The sequence below is a fragment of the Tribolium madens genome, unplaced genomic scaffold, assembly GCF_015345945.1.
Source record: "Tribolium madens isolate multiple individuals breed KSU strain unplaced genomic scaffold, Tmad_KSU_1.1 Scaffold_7;HRSCAF=85;Tcas5.2_LG10, whole genome shotgun sequence".
Lineage (NCBI taxonomy): Eukaryota > Metazoa > Arthropoda > Insecta > Coleoptera > Tenebrionidae > Tribolium > Tribolium madens.
The window spans coordinates 664,445-683,116 of record NW_025401050.1 but is presented as its reverse complement, the minus strand read 5'-3'; the positions used below and the strand labels follow the sequence as shown (position 1 = coordinate 683,116).

At 34.2% G+C, this 18,672-nt stretch overlaps 3 protein-coding genes and 1 long non-coding RNA gene across 4 annotated transcripts in view; 2 read left to right on the top strand and 2 right to left on the bottom strand.

The window, feature by feature from the left end:
* The window catches only part of LOC123009839 (SH3 domain-containing protein C23A1.17-like), a 1,862-nt gene extending 1,414 nt beyond the window's left edge, over positions 1-448 (top strand). Inside the window, exon 3 of the mRNA XM_044406383.1 lies at positions 46-448. Coding sequence (XP_044262318.1) covers positions 46-377 — 332 coding nt within the window. The 3' untranslated portion in view covers positions 378-448. The remainder of the gene's footprint in view (positions 1-45) is intronic.
* Positions 449-1,501: 1,053 nt separating this feature from the next.
* Positions 1,502-2,303, top strand: LOC123010009. Its single transcript, XR_006413064.1, has 2 exons — positions 1,502-1,927; positions 1,974-2,303. It is a non-coding gene; the product is annotated as an uncharacterized LOC123010009 (long non-coding RNA).
* A 419-nt stretch (positions 2,304-2,722) lies between these two features.
* On the bottom strand, positions 2,723-10,174 carry LOC123009796 (fatty acid synthase-like). The gene is made up of 16 exons (XM_044406315.1): positions 10,102-10,174; positions 9,680-10,058; positions 9,432-9,635; positions 9,253-9,382; positions 8,262-9,088; positions 6,951-8,216; positions 5,917-6,901; positions 5,745-5,866; positions 5,544-5,700; positions 5,326-5,491; positions 4,803-5,274; positions 4,602-4,757; positions 4,146-4,551; positions 3,746-4,101; positions 3,385-3,688; positions 2,723-3,331 (listed from the first exon to the last, which is right to left on the bottom strand). Exons 1-16 carry the CDS (start codon positions 10,172-10,174, stop codon positions 2,723-2,725), a joined length of 6,612 nt encoding a protein of 2,203 aa, XP_044262250.1.
* Positions 10,175-11,903: 1,729 nt separating this feature from the next.
* On the bottom strand, positions 11,904-13,490 carry LOC123010139. Its single transcript, XM_044406841.1, has one exon. The coding sequence runs from the start codon at positions 13,488-13,490 to the stop codon at positions 11,904-11,906; it is 1,587 nt and encodes a 528-aa protein (XP_044262776.1).
* Positions 13,491-18,672: the final 5,182 nt, after the last annotated feature.

The window sequence follows — 18,672 nt, the reverse complement described above, 5'->3', positions numbered from 1 at the left end:
TTGATACTCCAGAAATGGAAATCAAACCAGTACCAGTTGTACCAGGCGTAAAACCCCTTCCCACTCCAATTAAACCGGGAGTTAAACCTCTTCCATTGCCAGTTCAACCAGGAATTAAACCAGTACCAATTCCAATCGAAGTTGACCCAGTACCAATTGTACCAGGAGTAAAACCCGTACCACTCCCAGAAGTTCAAACCCCAGAATTAGAAGTAAATCCTGTACCAATCGTTCCTGGAGTAAAACCTGTACCACTTCCAGAAATCGAAACACCAGAAACTGAAGTGCCTGTTGTACCAGGAATCAACCCCTTGCCGTCTATTCCGGAATGTGGCAAATATTTGGCTGACTTGATTGCGAAATTGATGAGATATTAAGTAGTTGTTTAAATTTTTAACAATTAAAAAAAATGTAAACTTTAAAGTACTTCATAAAATTTAGTCGAACATATTGTTTTTATCATCTTTAAAATAACTAAAAGTAATTGATTTGGAAACTTATACAGGGTGATTCATCTCAGCTCCGGTCTTCTGTAACTCAGTTATTATTTAAGTGGGAATTTTGATATTATTTATATTCTAGAGAGCATTTCAGGAAAATATTTTTGATTATACAGAGTTGTCCAAAAATAAGTTACAATACAAACTTATGTTTTATTTTTAAATGAAACACCATGTTTCTTGGCATTTTTTAATGTAATTTTTAATTTCATTGTTTTTAAGCTAAACTTCTATTAGTCGATTTTGCTTAGTTTTTGAATTAAGTTGTTTTTTTTTGGCGAAAACATCCTCTTTTTAAAAATTTATTACACAAAAGTTAAGACAGCTGGGAAAAAAAAATACTACTGTAAAGAGGACAGTATACGAACTTTAAGACTGTAACATTTTTTTAATGTATTGCAGCCGAAAATTTAAAAAAATGTCGAAGTTTGTTAAAAGTTAAATAACTCAAAAAAAATTTTTTTGCATCTAAGAGTTTATTAAATGATCTTTCCAAAAACATTTACTTTTAAGTTCTACAATTAATAACTTAAAAGATATTTAACTATAAACATTAAAAAAAATATCATTATTTCAATAGCCAAAAAGTGCACGTTTGCACTAGAGATGGAAGAAATATCACTCAATAATCACTTTTATGTTACACTGAATCCATTATTCTTTATTTGTAGAATAAAACAGTTCGAATTCCGATATTCATGTCGGCTTTTACAATTTCTGGACGAATCCCAAATAAATGATCAGTGTGGTTGCCTTGGTATCAACAATGCTTATTTGAATGATAGGCATTGTTGCTACAATTGACATTTCAAATTAAATATCTTTGAATTTATCAATTCTAGACATCAAAAGTTTGTTTTTTTAGATAGACAATTTATCAGTCTATGAGATGAAAAATAAAAAATAGGGTGTTGAATTTAAATTATTTAAGTTATTTAACTTTTAACAAACTTCGACAACTTTTCGACGGCAATACATTAAAAAAATGTTATAGTCTTAAAGTTTGTACTTTCCTCTTTAGAGTGGTAATTTTTTTTTACAGCTATCTAAACTTTTTATGTAATAAATATTTTAAAAAAGGATGTTTTCACTTATAATTACACGAGAGCTTACACGATGTTGCAATCAATTGCAAATATCGAGACCAAACCACGCCCTTAGTGAAGGGAAATTTCGATGTGGTCAAAATTTTGATTGAGAATGGTGCCAGCATTAATTCTACAAATAGTGAGGCCTGTAATCCACTCTTCGAATCTCCAAAACTTGTCGATTGTGACAGTACGGGATATTTAATAAGCAAAGAAGCGAAAATGGAGGCGAAATACTTATTGAAAGACAACTTTCAATGTATGAAGAGTTTAATTAAGAATAAAATTGAACTGAAGAGTCTTTTGCTGGACGACTTTGATTCTTCTACTTTACTAAAAGTAGTTAAAACTAAAAAAAATGCTCGTTTTGTAAATTATCTTTTAGAACAAGGACTCCCAATTGATTTGTATGATAAAAAACAAAAAAATCCACTTGTAGTCGCTGCAAAAATTGCATTTCTTGATTGTTAAACTTTTGGTCGATGCCGGCGCTGGAATTGATTCAGCGAAAGAAGAATTGGAAGAATTTACCAATCAAGATAACGAGTGTTATGTTTACTATCAGAGATTGAAACTAAACAAGGTAAAGACACAATTTTCAGATTTTGGTGAGAGATGTCACGAAACCGCAGAATAAACTAATCGTATAAAGTTTGTTGCAATTACTTTTCAATGTATTTTTTTTACAATAAAAATCATTTTGTATCGTTCCTTACTACGAATAGAGTTAATTCATTTTTTTCAAGATTATAACTTATTGACAAAATTAAATTAATTGTAACTGCTTCTTTTTTATTTCTATTTCAAGCTGCAATAATTGCTTGCGAAGTATTGCTTCTTCTTCTTGGTGTCATTGTACTCGTTGTGCACTTTTTCGTTGCTCGTCTTCTCATTTATGTTTTTTTTTTTGTTAATTTTCCAGTTCTGTCATCAACATTTTTTTTTGAAGTTGTGCTAATTCTATTACACAAATTGTTTTATTTATTGAATCCGTAACAGAAGATGGAGTAATTAGTACGAAATTTATGTTTATTTCTAATAAAATTCTTTATGATTTAACAAATTAGTTTATTTTTATAGGTACCAACTTAAAAATATGTAATCCAGTTATTCTAGAATAAAATTATTGATTTATCAAAGTTCCAACGCTTTAGTAATGTCCTCAGCAAGTTCGTTTTGTTCAACAATTGTAAAATGATTTCCCTTAAAATTCATTGTTTGAACTTTCTCTTCACAAAATTCCGACAAATTGTAATCTTCTTCCATATTCTCAACCATAGGAATTTCCGGTTTGTAAAGTTTAATCACTGATTTAATTTTCCTTTTGTGTGTTTGACATTCACGAATTGCTTTGTATCGTTTGTAGAAAGTGATCAAAGCTTGTTTATCCATTTTTTCATTTTTTAATAACTCTGGTGGTACCAAGGTACTTGCCATTTCAATCCGTTCATTGAAATTCTCACAACTTAATAACTTGTCTTTGTGTTTATCCAAAAATTCAATTGGAAGGAAATGAGCTAAAACTGTGTATATTATTAAAGTCTCAAATTCACTTTCAGTATTTCCGGAAAGGTGCTGTAAAACTGAAGCTTTCAGATATTTAGGAGCACCATCGATTGCAAAAATTTCGCCAAAATAATTTTCTTCTTCAAGTAGAGAAACTAGTTCTAAGGCAACAAGTACTCCGAAAGAGTATGCAATGAAAATGAAACTTTTCTTGTCTTTCAATAAAAGTTTCACATGCTAGAAAAAATGAAAACACAGTTAGAGGAAATATAGAGGGAATAATAATTCACCGGTAGAATATTAATTGCAATTTCTTGGATTGAGTTTTCGGGATTTTGAAAAGAATATTGCAATCCAACAACGTGAGCTTTGAGTTTTTGACTTAAAGGTTCAACTAATTTGGCTACACCTTCAATTCCGGGTAATACGAAAATAGTGGGGGCTTCTTCATTTTCATTGGCCAAACTTTGGAGCTTGATAAAAGGTAAATCTTCTGAACTACTGTCTGGTACAAACTGAAGTAAAGCCTTTGTGCCTAGTTCTATTTTTTCGTCTTGAGTTTTCGTGTTTTTTTGGTTCTGAAGATCGACCAGTCTGCAAAAAGTAATTTTGTTGTTTATTTATAATTACCGGAAAAAAGTTTGTATTTACTTAGCAAATGTCATATTTCTTAAATCTTTTGCTGGAATAAAAATGTCAAAGTCTTTTTCTAATGTTTGCAAAATTTCGCTTCCTAAAATTGAATCCATTCCAAGTTCGGTTAAAGTCGATTGTTGGTTTATTGTTTTGATGTCTTTGATGCCTAAAATGGCACAAACTGCATCGACCGGAGTTTCACCCCCGATTCTCTTATCGCGTTTTTCTGCCACCACCATTGAGGACACTATTGGGTCTTCTTGGTTCAATAATTGGTCCAAGACGTTGAGACAGCTGGAGATTTTCTGTTGTAGAGTACCACCGATCACTAATTCTTTGTTATCTTTCTGCATTTTGGCAACTAAACCTACCTAAAATTTGATTTAGATGAATTCAAAAAGCGAGAAATGCTTACATCTCCGATTGCTCCCCATTGTATGGCCAAGGCGGGAAATCCTTCAATTTTCCGTTTTTCGCAAATTCGTTCCATGATCGAGTTGGCCATGCCATAATTAGTTTGCCCGATGTTTCCACGTCCACAAGAAACTGATGAAAATACTACAAAATATCGCAAATTTGGACACAAATCTCGTGAAACTTCGTCCAAATATTTCGTGGCGAAAGCTTTGGGTGTTAGAGAAATCCTGAAAGATTCTTCGGTTTGATTTTCAAATAGTTCATCTTTAAGGACAACTGCTAGGTTAAAAATGCCGTCAACAGGACCCAATTTTGACGCTTCCTTAATTAAATTAAGGCAATCTTCTTTTGAAGAAATCGTAATTGTGGAAATGTGGACACGAGTGCCGTATGATTGCCAAATTCTAGATTGGGATTAATTGATTAATTAATTATGACTTTTTTATTGCATTACTTGAATCGTTGGGTTTGATAACCGGTTTGAATACCAATCCTGGAAGTCAATAGGAGATTTCGAGCACCTCTCAAGACCAACCAATCGGCCAATTCTAAGCCAAACCCTCCTAAACCACCAAGAATTATGTAACATTTCTTCGGATTAGCCCAAAATCTTCAAATAGAAATTAAATCAAATCATTAAAATTAAATTATTTACTTTGGTAAACACTGAATGGAATTTTCTTTAGATTCAATTTCATTTTCATCTCGAATTTTTATTAAAACTTTTCCAATGTGTTTCCCAGTTGTCATAAATCGGAAAGCAGTTTCGACGTTATCGCTTTCAAAAAGCACCCTGGGAAGTGGTTTAATATATCCAAGTTTAACACCTTCATCAAATTTCTTATGAAGTTCCAATTTAAGATCTTTTGGATTTGTAAATATCGAATCTAACATAATACCATGATAACTCGCCGATTTTTCAAGTAATAAAAGTTGCAACGAATTATTATTTATCAAATCATATTTCCCAATTTCTATAAATTTCCCACCTTTAGCCAAACACTGGACCGAAATTTTCAATTTTTCCTCAGTCAATGAATTCAAAAGAACATCAACTCCACGACCTCGAGTCTCTTTCAAAATCATTTCTTTGAATGAAGTGTCTCTCGAATTCCCAATATGACTTTCTACAACCAAACAAATTAATTCACAATTTGATGGTAAATCGCAACAAGTACCAGGAATCTGTGGGTAATTTTTCTTGAGAAAATCGCGTTTTTCTTTAGTACCAACAGTCACAAATACATTACATTGATAAACAAGTGCCACGTTTAGGGCTGCAAGGCCAACACCTCCAGTACCAGAATGAATGAGAATTGAAATACCGGGTTTTAAATTTACACGCTGAAAATTTTTATTGTATGGAAAAAACACTAATTGTTAATTTATTAATTACCATCAAAAGGGCGTAAATAACAGTACAGTAAACCACCGGTACTGTTGCTGCCTCTTCCAGTGACCAGTGAGGTGGTACCATCCAAGTCATATTTGGATCAGGATCAATTAACGTTGCCAACGCTCCATTATTTGTCATTCCCATAACACGATTACCTCTAAAAAAATTCTAAGATTTGTTACACTGAAGATGACCACAAACCGTAAATCTTTGCCACTAAATTCAAATCCTTCAATGTTTTCTTGATTGATCCGATCTATTTTCAGAATTATTCGAGCTGAAGCAGTCATGATATCTTTAAAATTAATAGCACAAAAATTAGTCTACAATTCACTCAATTATAATCGAAAATTACAAAATTATAACAATTTACTTTAATTAAATTTCCGTTATTATCCTTCAAAGATAAAGGACCTTCAACCCATTTCAAAGTTGACAAATCGCCTCGTGAAGTACAAGTGATAAATGAGTGTTCCCTGAAACTGTTAGTACAGTCTTCCAGACGTAAATGTCGGTAAGTCCCCCATTGTCCATTTTTATAAACATTGAAACTCAAATTTTTCTCAATTTGTTGAGTGTAGAAACCATTTTCGGGATTAAATTCAGGTGCTTGATCCATCACAAAAACACATCGAATTTTCCTTCCTTCCGGCTCTCTTCTTACACAATTAACAAACCCTAAAATTCCCTCAGTTTCGCGATTTTGGCAAGACAATATTATCTCATTTGGATTCTTCAAAGCTTGTTTCAATTGTGATATCCATTCGAAATGGTTTGAACTCAGTTCAATCACTTGTCGATGACTTGTTTCACTTTTCCGGAAAAGTATAAATTTTTCATATTTTGTGCAATGTTGAGTCAGAATTGTAATTCTTTCAGAATTTTCCGGCACGTAGTATAAATCTTCACGACTCAAAACAAATCCATTTGGACTCAAAGCGGCCAAAACTTGATTTAGAAGAGTCGTTCTTTGGAACAATTTTGATCCAACAATTAGGAGAAGATTACTAGAAGGGGAAAGCGTAATTGGCTCAATTTTCACACCGGGGATTTCCTCAATTTCCTTTTTGGTCGAAATAACCAAATTTGGTTGCACTAAAGGTACATCTTCAAGGGTATTAAACACCAAAGGCATCACAAGTGAATCAAGAGAAAATTCGTCGTGGATTTCCAAAGCTTTAAAATTTTGTTCAAGTGATTCCTCTAAGATGATTTGGATGTTAATCCGGATTGATTGACTCAAATCTGTTGTAAAATCATTTGGGATAAAAATATTGGTCTCCAGGACTGGCGCTAAAGTCGCTTTGCGGCGGGAAATCGGTCTAGCGTGAAGACCACAAATTTCGATTCCTCCACACCTGGAAAACTCATTTAAGTCGAAGAAAAAAACGGTAAATTAAAACTTACTTGACAAGATTATTGTTTTTGTAGGAATTGACCTGGAGAAGAGTTTCTTCACTTTCTGTAACTTTATTGGTTTCTTCACTTTTTATGAAATTTTGCAAATGTTTAATTGGATCAATTGAAATTCTATCAACTCCAATGGGGACAAATAAAAGTCTTGAATCTAATTCAAGTAGTTTCATTTGAAGCATTTTATCCATAAAACTGACCCAATTATTCTCCCATCGGATTAACCCAACTGAAGCATCAACCTTACACTTGACTATTCCTTTAAAAAATCCCGTGTAATTGTATCCTCTCAAATACAACTCTTTATAAACATCAGATTCATCCAAAACGTCTTTTGAGTCATTTCTTAATTCCAATTCCGGCAAATTGATGAAATTTATCTCACTAGGAGTGTAAACTCGTCCTGTGACAACAAGATTATTATTTTCAGTAATTTCAAAAATTCCACTTGTTTTTTGCAATGAAACAGAGAATGTGATAAATCCACTTTTCGGTATTGTTGTAGCTCTCACAAATTTGCAATTTTCAAAAACTATGGGAAGATAAACGGGAATTAAGTTTCTCTCTTTCGCTATCAATTCCCAAACAATGTTTAAATATCCGGTTGCTGGAAATAAATTTCGACCATCAATTACATGTCCTGATAAATAAAGATTCTCTTCAGCTAATCTCACATCGTATTCCATACTTGAATACTCAGCAAGTTTTACAAAAGGATCGACCTCCCAACTTTTGGAATGATTCCATTTTATTAATGGTGCAATCATGGGTGTATTTCTACCAACTGGAAATAAAACCTCTGGGTACAATTTATCGAGTTGGAGGTTGTATCCTTGCTTAAATAATTTGCCCAGAATTTGTAAAAATATGTGATTTTTTAAAAGCTTTTCGTTTGTATTAGAAAGATCCAAAATGATGGAATTTTCAGAATATGTGTTTAAACTTTCAAATGTTGGAGTTTTTCTTTTGTGTCTGTCTTTTTTTGGATTCGAAAGTACTGGATTTAAAACCTTGAAATCCAAGTCAAGTGTTTGAAGAATTACTTCTTTAAGTGTTAACTTGTGGTCGAAATAATCACAAGTTGGTTTCCCTGTCAAGTCTGTGGAGATCACAGTTGGGTCAAGGCCTATTTCTTTTAAAGTGTCAACAACTCCGATTTGAACTGCAATGCCCCCTAAAATTTCTTCACCGGTTTTTATGCCTTGTTTTTGAATTATATCAATAATGTTTAAGTTGTAGTCACTCAAAATTATATTGATTCTAAAAAAATGATTCCAAAAAATGTCGATTTTGAGTAGTACTTACCGATGCATCGAATTTTGAAAACTAGGGAATTGTAAAAAGTATTGTCCCACAATTTGGTACAACTTGTCAAAACGCCCAAAATTGACATAAAACGTTAATTTCTGATCCAAATTTTGCTCAATTGAAGTATCAAGAATACCATTTTTCGTTACAATTGAGTACCCTCTATACAAATGATCCGTAAATTGTTTTTTAAAAATTTGATGTAGTAAACCAACAAATTCACAGTTAAGTGGTTCCAAATTATCCAGAATTGTCTTCACACTTTCTTCAGTTCTACCACTCACACAAACCAATCTTGGAATGTTGTCTTCAAAACGTGATTTCTTTTCCGAAATTCTTTCAAGTATTACATGACAGTTGGTACCACCAAAACCAAAATTACTGACACTCATTATGGTATCGTCACTTTGAAATGGAGTTACTTCTGTTACAACTTTCATTCTTCCTTCTTCCAATGCAACCATGCCGGTTTTAATTTTTTTTAAATTAATGTTAGGGGTGAGAAATTCTTCTTCCATAGCAAGGAGTACTTTAATAAGAGCTGCCATCCCTGAAGCTGGTTCTGCATGACCTATACTGGATTTGACACCTCCAATATAAAGCGGTTTTTTTCGTTTTGTACAAATGGCATTATCTACAGCTTGGACCTCTTCTGAATCTCCTACTTTAGTACCGGTACCATGAAGCTCCATGTAAGTTAGACGGGATGGATCAATGGTACTTTCATGGTACATTTCTCTAAGTAGTTTGCTTTGCATTTCAGACGACGGGAAGAAAATCCCTTCGTTTTTAAACCCATCATGATTCGATTTCGAATGAATAATCTTTAAGAAGTAGAAACATTGGTACTCATTTGGTTTAAGTATAACTCGTTATTTTGGCAATGAAATAAATACGAACAAGAAACAAGCATTATAGTACTAATTTTTTATACTTAGTGTAAGTAGGTACCAAAATAGCTCCCAAATAATTACTACTTAGTACTCACTTTTGCATAAATCCGTCGAGCATTTTTCGCCGTTTGTAGAAAAACACAAGCAATTGTTTCACTTCGGACATAACCATCAGCATCTTGATCAAACACCTTGCAACGTCCTTCTTTACTCAAAACGCCAAAACTTAAAATTAATTATAATTTAATCAAATTGAAAATTGTTAAAATGGTACCGGGCAAATTGTAAAGTTGTGTTTAAATTGAGTGTTAAATTGCAGCCTCCAACTAAGGCATTATCACATTGCCCACTTCTTATAGCCTTAAGAGCATGATCTAGAGCATTAAGTGAGCTACTGCAAGCAGTGTCGACAATATAACTCGGTCCTTTTAGTTTCAAAAAATAACTGAGTCTTCTTGGAATAAAGGAACGCTCAAAACTAGTAAAATAAGAAAAAAAAACATATCAAATAAATGAAATTACCCAGTAACTCCAAAAGTTTGTGGTTGGTCGATACTCTTCAAAGATGCCCATTCAACATCCGACCAGGAGTACCCCACAAAAACCCCGGTTTTGGTTCCTTTCAATTCGTCTGGATGCAATCCCGCATCCAGGATTGCCTCCAAACTAACCTCAAGAAACCCTCGAAGAGTAGGCTCCATAGTCTGGCATTGCCTCCAATGAACCCCAAAAAATCCCAGATCAAATTTGGTAATGTCAGGGAGAAGTCCCGCGGTTGGAGGTACTTCTGTATGTTTTACCATCCAACGTTCTTCAATTTTTGAAAGCATTGATTTCTTGTTGACTAGATTATCCCGAAATTCTCTCACGTTCTGGGATTTGGGAAATTGTCCCGAAATTCCTAAAATTTACGACATTAGGGGCTTGGAGAAAATTAGTAGTACCTGTAATGACGACTTCTTCGCCAGGAGGCGGCGTAGAAAGCCATCGACCGAATTGGAAGCTCTCGTCTTGCATGATTAAGATTGGTAAGAAAATTTGGGCGCGGGTTTATATAGTACCAACTAAACTTTTTAATTCTTTTGTGTCTATTCATTGTTTTTTTAAACAAGGAAACGAGATTTATTTTGAGGATTTTTGGAATTTCAAGGGCAAGTTTGTTTTTATTTTACGCAAAAATGCGTAATTTTATTTAAAAATATGTAACAATAATCAATGGAAAAGTGACATAAATTAATAACAAAAGGATGTATATCCCTTGACTTAAATAAAATTTGGTTGTCAAGGTTTTTCCTATTATTCCACTCGTTGAAATAATATTCTAAATATGCAAAAATATTCAGTAGGATTAATAATTACCTATTTGACATGCAATAAATATGTAAAATTGTACGCAAAAATTGATGAAATTTGAGTGGTACTACTGAAACCTTGTATGTCAATTTTGAACAAATCCTAAACAGTACTTTTTTAATTTTTGTATTATTAAAAACAATGTGTTACGTGATCTAATAAGCAAAAGTCAGTTTCGAAATTGTAGAATCAGTTGAGACTTATGTAAATAATTCCAGAAGGTACTAATAATAGAGGAAATGTGGGTAAAATGGTATACTTAAGGTTTGGAAATTTTTGTCTAAATATTCACAAGTTCAACAACTAAGGGCCAGTTTAATAATCTCAGTAAAGGATCTTTAAAGTTAATGTTGGTTTAGAATGTGCTCATTACTATGGACCTGTTGACATAAATTTTACATTCTAAACCAACATTAATTTTTAAAGTCCCTTTAATTCGATTATGAAACTGGCCCTAAAACAAGTTTTTATAAAAAATCATTCTTTTATAAATAAATATACAAAAGTAAAGTTTTAACTTATGTAGTTGCGTGATATATTTTTTAAATTATCTGCAAATTTTCCATTGTGTCTAAGCTTGTTGGTAAAATGAAATATCGCATATTTATAAAATGGAATGGGTTTATCGCCTAGAAATAATATTTATTAATCAGTTTTTTAACAAACTAATTCACCATATTTACAATTATCGCAACAAAGGTATCATGAATCCTCTTCTTGCGTAATATGCAGCGGATTCCCATCCCCCTCCACTTTTGCTTTTTGTATTTGTCAAATAAATTGTTATTTTTGACATTTGACCTTTTTTATGTCTATTTAATATTAGCGATGATCTTGTATAGTAATAAAAATTAAAATTTTATCACAGTTTCCCAAGAACAAATGGTGACGATCTGTAACCTTTTTACGATTAAATTTTTTTAAGGATAGAAACCCCTTGATCCGTGCCACCACCGCGTTTTATCAATTGTTGCAATAATCAAGTACATTTTTAACAAATTACTACCATGGTTTCGACTTTTTGGTAAATGTTAAGGACTAATAGATACAAAGTATTAGTATTATTATTATTATAAAAAAAAAAAAATTTGGGCATTGACCATTTTCCACGTGGCCAAGGAGGCTGATCGTTAGGGATAGTGTTGCTATCAACTAATGATATGTGTCCAGTAATTGCACGTGCAGGCACGACATTTATACTTTGACAGTGAAACAAACACTTAATTGATAATTGTCAGATATCCCACCTCTCCGGATACTATTAATTATTTTTTTTTTTCGTTTAAATTTGGCTGGAACCAGAGCCTCCAGTCTCCGACAACTGAAGGGAAATTCCAGTCGGGTTAATCCATACCCTAGAACCTGCTCCATACGACCGCATGGTAAGCAAATCCTAGGTCCACAAATCGTGTGCCCTGAGCAGACGCAATGAACCGAGGATTACCGCCTTCTGCATTTGACCGGCAAGTCGTTCAGCCGCGTCGCGGCATGCCGGAATGATCTTCAAAGACGAAAGCAGCGTTGGTCTTGCACCCCCTAAACATCCGATGACCAAGACGACCAGTTTGATAGAATAGCCAGGATACAGCCTACGGAGCTCCTGAAGGAGATCTCGGTATTTTAACCGCTTGTCCTCCTCCTTAGCGGAGATGTTTGGCTCAGCCGGAGCTGAGAATTCGATCACAAACATCTCCTTAGATAGAAGATCGAGGAGGACAATGTCWGGCTTGTTGGCCTGAATGAGTCCTGTAGTKGAGAACGAAAARTTCCAATAAATTCGGCACTTCTCATTCTCYACTACCGACTCAATGTCTCCTGGAGCATAGGGAAGCACAGGTGTTTCGTCTACMCCGTACGAGTGTCTAAGGTGGTAGTAGACCACTCGTAAGGCCGCATTGTGGCGATGGATATAGGACGACACTGCATACTTCGGACAAGCCGACAGTATGTGCATCASTGTCTCTGGTGCAGTGCGACATGCCCTKCACCGGATATCCGGAATGYCCATACCCATYACGCGGCTGCGATAGACGAGCGTGTTAAAAACACCATCTTRGCAGGCTATGATAAACCCCTCCGTCTCCGACTTTAACCCACTTGCYTTCAAGAAGGCAAAGGTCARCCGCTGAGACAAGCCCTGGTCTTCTATGGTTTTATAGMAGACACCATGCATGGGCTTGTCACAGTGCTTGCGCAATAAACTGCGCACCTCGGCTTCCCTTACGTGGGCCTGGAAACGAGTATCCTCCCACTCTGTGACTGAGTTTTCAGACACTCGTTCCTCATCGAAGACAAGACCGAGTTCATCCGCTGCCCTTCGTGCTGCCCTAAACAAAAATGCTCCCACCTCCCCTCTTTYGTGTTCGCATACCATGCGAAGAAGGGGATCCGAGCTCCTGATGATCTTACAGGCTGTACCCAAAGCTACTCTGTCGTGCAGACACCGCAAACTCAAGAGTCCACGGCCTCTCCGATTACGTGGGAGATATAACCGTGGATCGGATGATTTTGGGTGATGACTCCTTTGAAGAGTCATCATTTTGCGGATCCCTACATCGAGGTTTTGCAACTCGCCTTTAGTCCACTTCACTACTCCAAAAGAGCAGAGCAGGATCGGAACGGCAAGCATATTTGTTGCGGCAACTTTGTTCTTCCCCGACAGTTCGGAAGACCAAATTTGCCGGAACAGTTGCCGATACTTGCCACGAAGAGACTCTTTGATTTTACCTACCTCTTGAACATTACGCTGTTCAATGCCGAGGTAGGTATAGGTCTCTCCGGCATTCAGATGTTTAAGAATGCTTCCATCAGCAAGTTGCTCATCCTCTCCGTATTCTCCGCATCGTCCTCTCTTGATATGGACCAGTGCGCATTTGTCCATTCCGAACTCCATTCCAATCGCATGAGTATACTCCTGCACCACCCTAAGAGATTGTTGTAGTTCTCTTTCTCCGGAGGCGTAAAGTTTAAGGTCATCCATATAGAAAAGATGGGTGACCCTATGCCTCCGGTGCGAAGGTGGGCCGCAAGTATATCCCTTTGTTTTTCGTAAGGCAATTGAAAGCGGAAGTAGCGAAATGCAGAACAAGAGGGGACTCAAGGAATCTCCTTGAAACACCCCTCTCCGGAACGTCACCCACTCTGTGCGAACTTTTGTGGCACCTGATGTTATGGGGAATCTGGTTATTATTATTATTATTATTATATTTGGGCATTGACCATTTTCCACGTGGCCAATATCAAGTTGAAAATTGTGTATTTTTTAAAAAGAATGTTGAGCTATTCAAGCATTTTGTCAAAACAAAATATTTTCAGTTTTAATAAGACTATTCCATAATTTTGCGGCTCATGTAAGGATTACAACTTCATATGTTTTATTCACATTTTATCGATAAAAAATTTCATATAAGTTACCATTTAAAAACAATTGCAAAACTCAAAAACAGAGCACTTTAATTTTTATTATCATTTTCTAAAGGCAAATATTAAAAAAAAAGATTGGTTCCATAACATTGACATAACATTGATACGTTGAGATGTAAAAAAAATGTAATACCTTTAAAAAAAGAACAAAAATGCATAAATGCTGAACTTGAAACAACTTTACTCAGTCATTTTTCAAATAATCGATCTTAGTTTTTGTAGGATAATTTAAAGGAATATTATATAGGCCGATGCGCTGACATTTTTTTGAAAAAGTGTTTTGTTTTTGAGATATTGTGATGTAAAAGTCACGATATTTAACGGTAGACCTATAGATTCGTTTTAGGGTTTTGGTATTTATTACAAAATATTAATTCTTAACAAATTCCACAAACACCATATAATAAAACACACAATTATTAGACCAACTTCTTTTGTTTTCAGTAAGGTAACTTTGTCAAAAGCAGTAACTGCTTTGCTCTCACTGTACCTGTTATTTGCATTTCCACAAAAAGATCCATAAAGAAGATTCTCTATTACTTTTTTTGTGGAGATGATTTTTCTTAATTTGAAAACACGTCCAAAATTTGATGCTGTAATTTCTTTCTCTTTCTCTTGTATTAATTTCTATGTTTTCTCTCAACTTTTCTAAAAACTCTTTTTCAACAAATCGGGCTCAGCAACTTTTTTACTTTTTCTATAGCTTCTTTTCTGCAATCTTTCTTTGATTTTTTGGATTTTTTTACAATATTTGTAAGTATATTTGCCTATACCCCTTCACAAAATCCGTTTCTGATTTTCGTTGTGATAACTTTCATGTTTCGAATTGAAAGAAACTGCTGCGGCTACTATCCCCGTCTCCAATTAATTTTCCACATATGTATCAAATAGTACATCTCAAATGATTTGCGAAATCCTTTCAAAATCACATCAGCTTCCACGGCAGTGGATGGCCCCTTATAATTTTTGAAACACAAAGATGATCTGTGGAGTTTGTTTTCCCGACACTGTCTCTATCACATGTTGTGCAATACTTATTTCTCACTCCCAAAAACAATTTTTTTTTAGTTTTGGCACCGATGTTGGAAGCAACTCCCGACGCAGCATTATAGTTCGTACGGTACGACCATGCTCCATTAGCAATTACTGATATAACCGGAGTACCATTTTCATCAACGTCCCCACATTCGATTGCCAATTGTTTTTCTTCTCTAGCTGCAGCATGCACTTTTTCCCATAAGCTTTCTTGAATTTTGTTAGAGATAGTTCGAGAATGAGCAGTAAATGTCTTGTGGCACTTAAAAAGAATGTCGATAGCAGAAAATAACTCTTCAGACTGAGAATATCCAATCCCAATTGAAATACCACCGCAAACAGCTTGTGAGTGAATTTTATCTACTCTTTTTTTTGACATTAGATTTCATTGTTGAATTTTACTTTGACATTTATAAATGTCGACCAAATTGACTACAAAATTAGTGAGGATTGAATAAAGTTTTATATTGTACACGACGATAAAATTTTCATTATCTTTTCGAGCATATTAGCATATTGCTCTCAAAGATAATATTCAATTTTATCGTCTTGTATAATAAATAACTATTATCTTTCATTTTACGCCAAAACTGCAGAGGAGAAACATTTTTCGCTTCACTTGAAACAAGCAAATCTGTAATTGCACTTTACTTACACTTTTGCAGTGAAAAGAAAAGTTAATTTTTCTTTTGATTTTGGACCATGGACCTAGTATTAGTTAATATCGAGCGATCAAGATAATTTGTAATTGAGTCTTCTTTGCATCCGAGATAACGTATGTTTGTTTTTGAACTAACTGCACATGAAACGTCAAATAAAAGGACAAGTCGAAAGGTAAAACGTCAAAATAGGCTGGAATTCGTCGCCCACGTATAGTAATACGAGTAGAACCGTTGTTTTTTGAAGAATAAATTTAGGTATTATAATCATCACCTTTTTGTTCATGCCACTTTATCTTTCGACTTGTCATTTTACTTGACATTTTACAGACATACGTTTTCGGATCCAAGGATGACTCGATTACAAATTATCTTGATTGCTCGATACTATCTTCATGTTTTGGACTTTATCTTTGCTTTTTAAATCCTATCACATTGGTGGTTTTATTTAATTGATATGTCACTTTGACAATTAATTTATTAATTAAAAAATGATAGTTTTGTTAAAAATGACTTTGTTTTTTATCTTAAAGCTGTTTGTTTATTTGAGTTGCTATTTATCAAAATTATGTTTTTCCCACACATTTTTTTATTTAACTTGCGAAAACTTATTTGTCAAAGTGACATTATTGTCAAAAAAATAAAACCGCCAATGTGATGGGATTTAAAAAGCAGAAACTCATCGATGGTGAAATTCTGTTTGTTTACATTATTTCCATTTTATGACTAAAGCGACCAGGCACCCCGTAGAGAAGGTCGGATGATTGACATCTTCCACAGAATACAGGTCTAAAAAAGTATGCAACTTACAGTACACCAAGTCTGAACAGTTCATTCGGTACCCTAGAGCCTTAAGTAATATCCCTAGTAAAGTTGGTATGAAGTGTTTTGTTAGTTGCATAGCTTAAGCAAGCCAAACGTGGTCAAACCCAAATAAGGGATTTTCTATTTGTTCTTACTACTTGATACCGCTTGATACGCGGTATGTTAGTGGTATGTTGAGCAGTATGACGTCACGGTATGTGTGTACAAAGCGCTAAATTTAAAATCTAGGGAGTTTGTCGCTGTTGATGTGTTGAAGTTGGGTGGTCATATTGATTGTCACTTGTCTTTACGATTTAATTCAATTTTGCTGGATTTTAATACAGAACTCATTCTAAATCAAAGTATTTTATAAAAATAAGTGCTTTAAAATCCAATTTTAGGCCAAAATGAAGCAATTTTTGCTATTTTCAATCGATTTGGCTCAATTTTAAGCCGAAAATCAACCTTATTCAAAGTTTTTCAACAAAATAAATACACAAATGACAGATTTTTTCYAAATAAAGCAGTTTAAGCTACTTCCATTCCAATTTTGCTAAATTGTAATCCTCGAATCATTCTCAATTAATGTATATTAAAATAATAACTGCTTAAATTCCAAAATGAAGCAATTTGTTTAATTTTCAATCGATTTGACCCAATTTTAAGCCAAAAATCATCCTAAAGCAAAATATYTTAACAAAAAAATGCTTAAGTAACAGTTTTCCGCCAAAATAAAGCAATTTGAGGTACTTTCAATCCAATTTTGATCGAAATCGTTCTAAATCAATGTACTTTATAAAAATAATTGCTTCAATCCCAATTTTACGCTGAAATGAAGCAATTTGTGCTATTTCCAATCGATTTGGCTTAACACAAGACATAAGAACAGAGGTTAGGATCTGTTGTCAAACGCTAAACAGCTGTTTCTTACCAAGATACCGCTAAACAAGGACAGAGCACATACCTGCGCTTGAGGATGGTAAGTTCGTGTATGTTGACCGGAACATACCGTGACGTCATTGTGACAAATCGAAAACGGTTGGTATGTTGTAGTATCATGTGGTATCAACCGGTATGTACAAATAGAAAATCCCTAAAGTCTTTATAATGGGAGGTTGCCTGGTAACAGTATCGGTAATACAGTGCGCTGCAGCGTGACGTCACCCAGTATGCTGAGACGCCGGTGACTATGACAGACTGTGACTATCCTCAGCTTTTCACTTGTGTGTTAATTGCCATAAAAAGCCCAAATTTTAGGGCCGCCCCAAAAATAAATATTTCTCATTGATTAAAAAAAATTTTTGCTAGTGCAAACGATGGAGGATTATATAGACAATTTAGAATTTGATATTGTTGTGTATGTCAAAAACTAAATTTGGAAAAAAAATAATTGGTTGTGTTAGCTGCTTTAACTAAAAGAGCTCAAATTCCTTTTTCTTCTTGGTTACCCGCTGCTATGGCGGCTCTTTTCTACATGGTAAAATTCCTTGATTTTTTTTAATGGTAATTATGAAAACTGAATAATGTAAAAGTTGATACGATTTTGAGTACCTAATTAAGATTTTAATATTGAAAATTGGGAATTCGGTAATTTATAGCCAAGTTTGGGATGATGTGCTGCTAATGCATTGACAAAAGAGAGGAGGCTTCACAACAGAGTTCGGGTACGTCATAAATGTCATTGCGGACCTGTCTGTATTTGTTTAATCATTCATTTGTAATCATAAAAATAAAGCATTTATATAAAAACAATCTACTTATTGTGTTTTAATATCACGAAAAGCTTTTCCTGCTATTGGCTAAGCGTTACCAGACAACCTCCCATTATAAAGACTTTGGTCAAACCAACAAAAAAACGGAAGTTCTTTCTATTATGTTTTCTGACTTTTTGAGTTAGTTACTTTCACCAATTAGTTTTTCTTGGTGTTATTCTGTATTTTGAAACTCATTGATTTAATTAATCATTGAATCTTATACTTATATCAGTTTCATTCACTAATAAAACAGTTTAATCAGTCGATTACCAATAATCGAAAGCGGTCCCAAGACCCCCGCTCTGTTGGAAAAACGCTTTCGAAAGGAATAATATTTAAACATTAATAAAAATTTACACTATTGATCGTGTTTTATTCATTTATTAGTACATTACAAACGAGGTGGTACCCCGAGAGGCGCCATCACGAATGGTAATGCTATTACCACCGATGTTTGAATGCTATTTTATTCACAATCATATTATTT

Excerpts from the sequence above, each read along its gene's own strand:
- LOC123009796 (XM_044406315.1), bottom strand. The coding sequence starts at position 10,174 with ATGCAAGACGAGAGCTTCCAATTCGGTCGATGGCTTTCTACGCCGCCT. Across the intron at positions 10,059-10,101 it reads CGAAGAAGTCGTCATTACAG|GAATTTCGGGACAATTTCCC; the intron begins GTACTACTAATT and ends CGTAAATTTTAG. Across the intron at positions 3,332-3,384 it reads TTGCAATTAATATTCTACCG|CATGTGAAACTTTTATTGAA; the intron begins GTGAATTATTAT and ends CATTTTTTCTAG.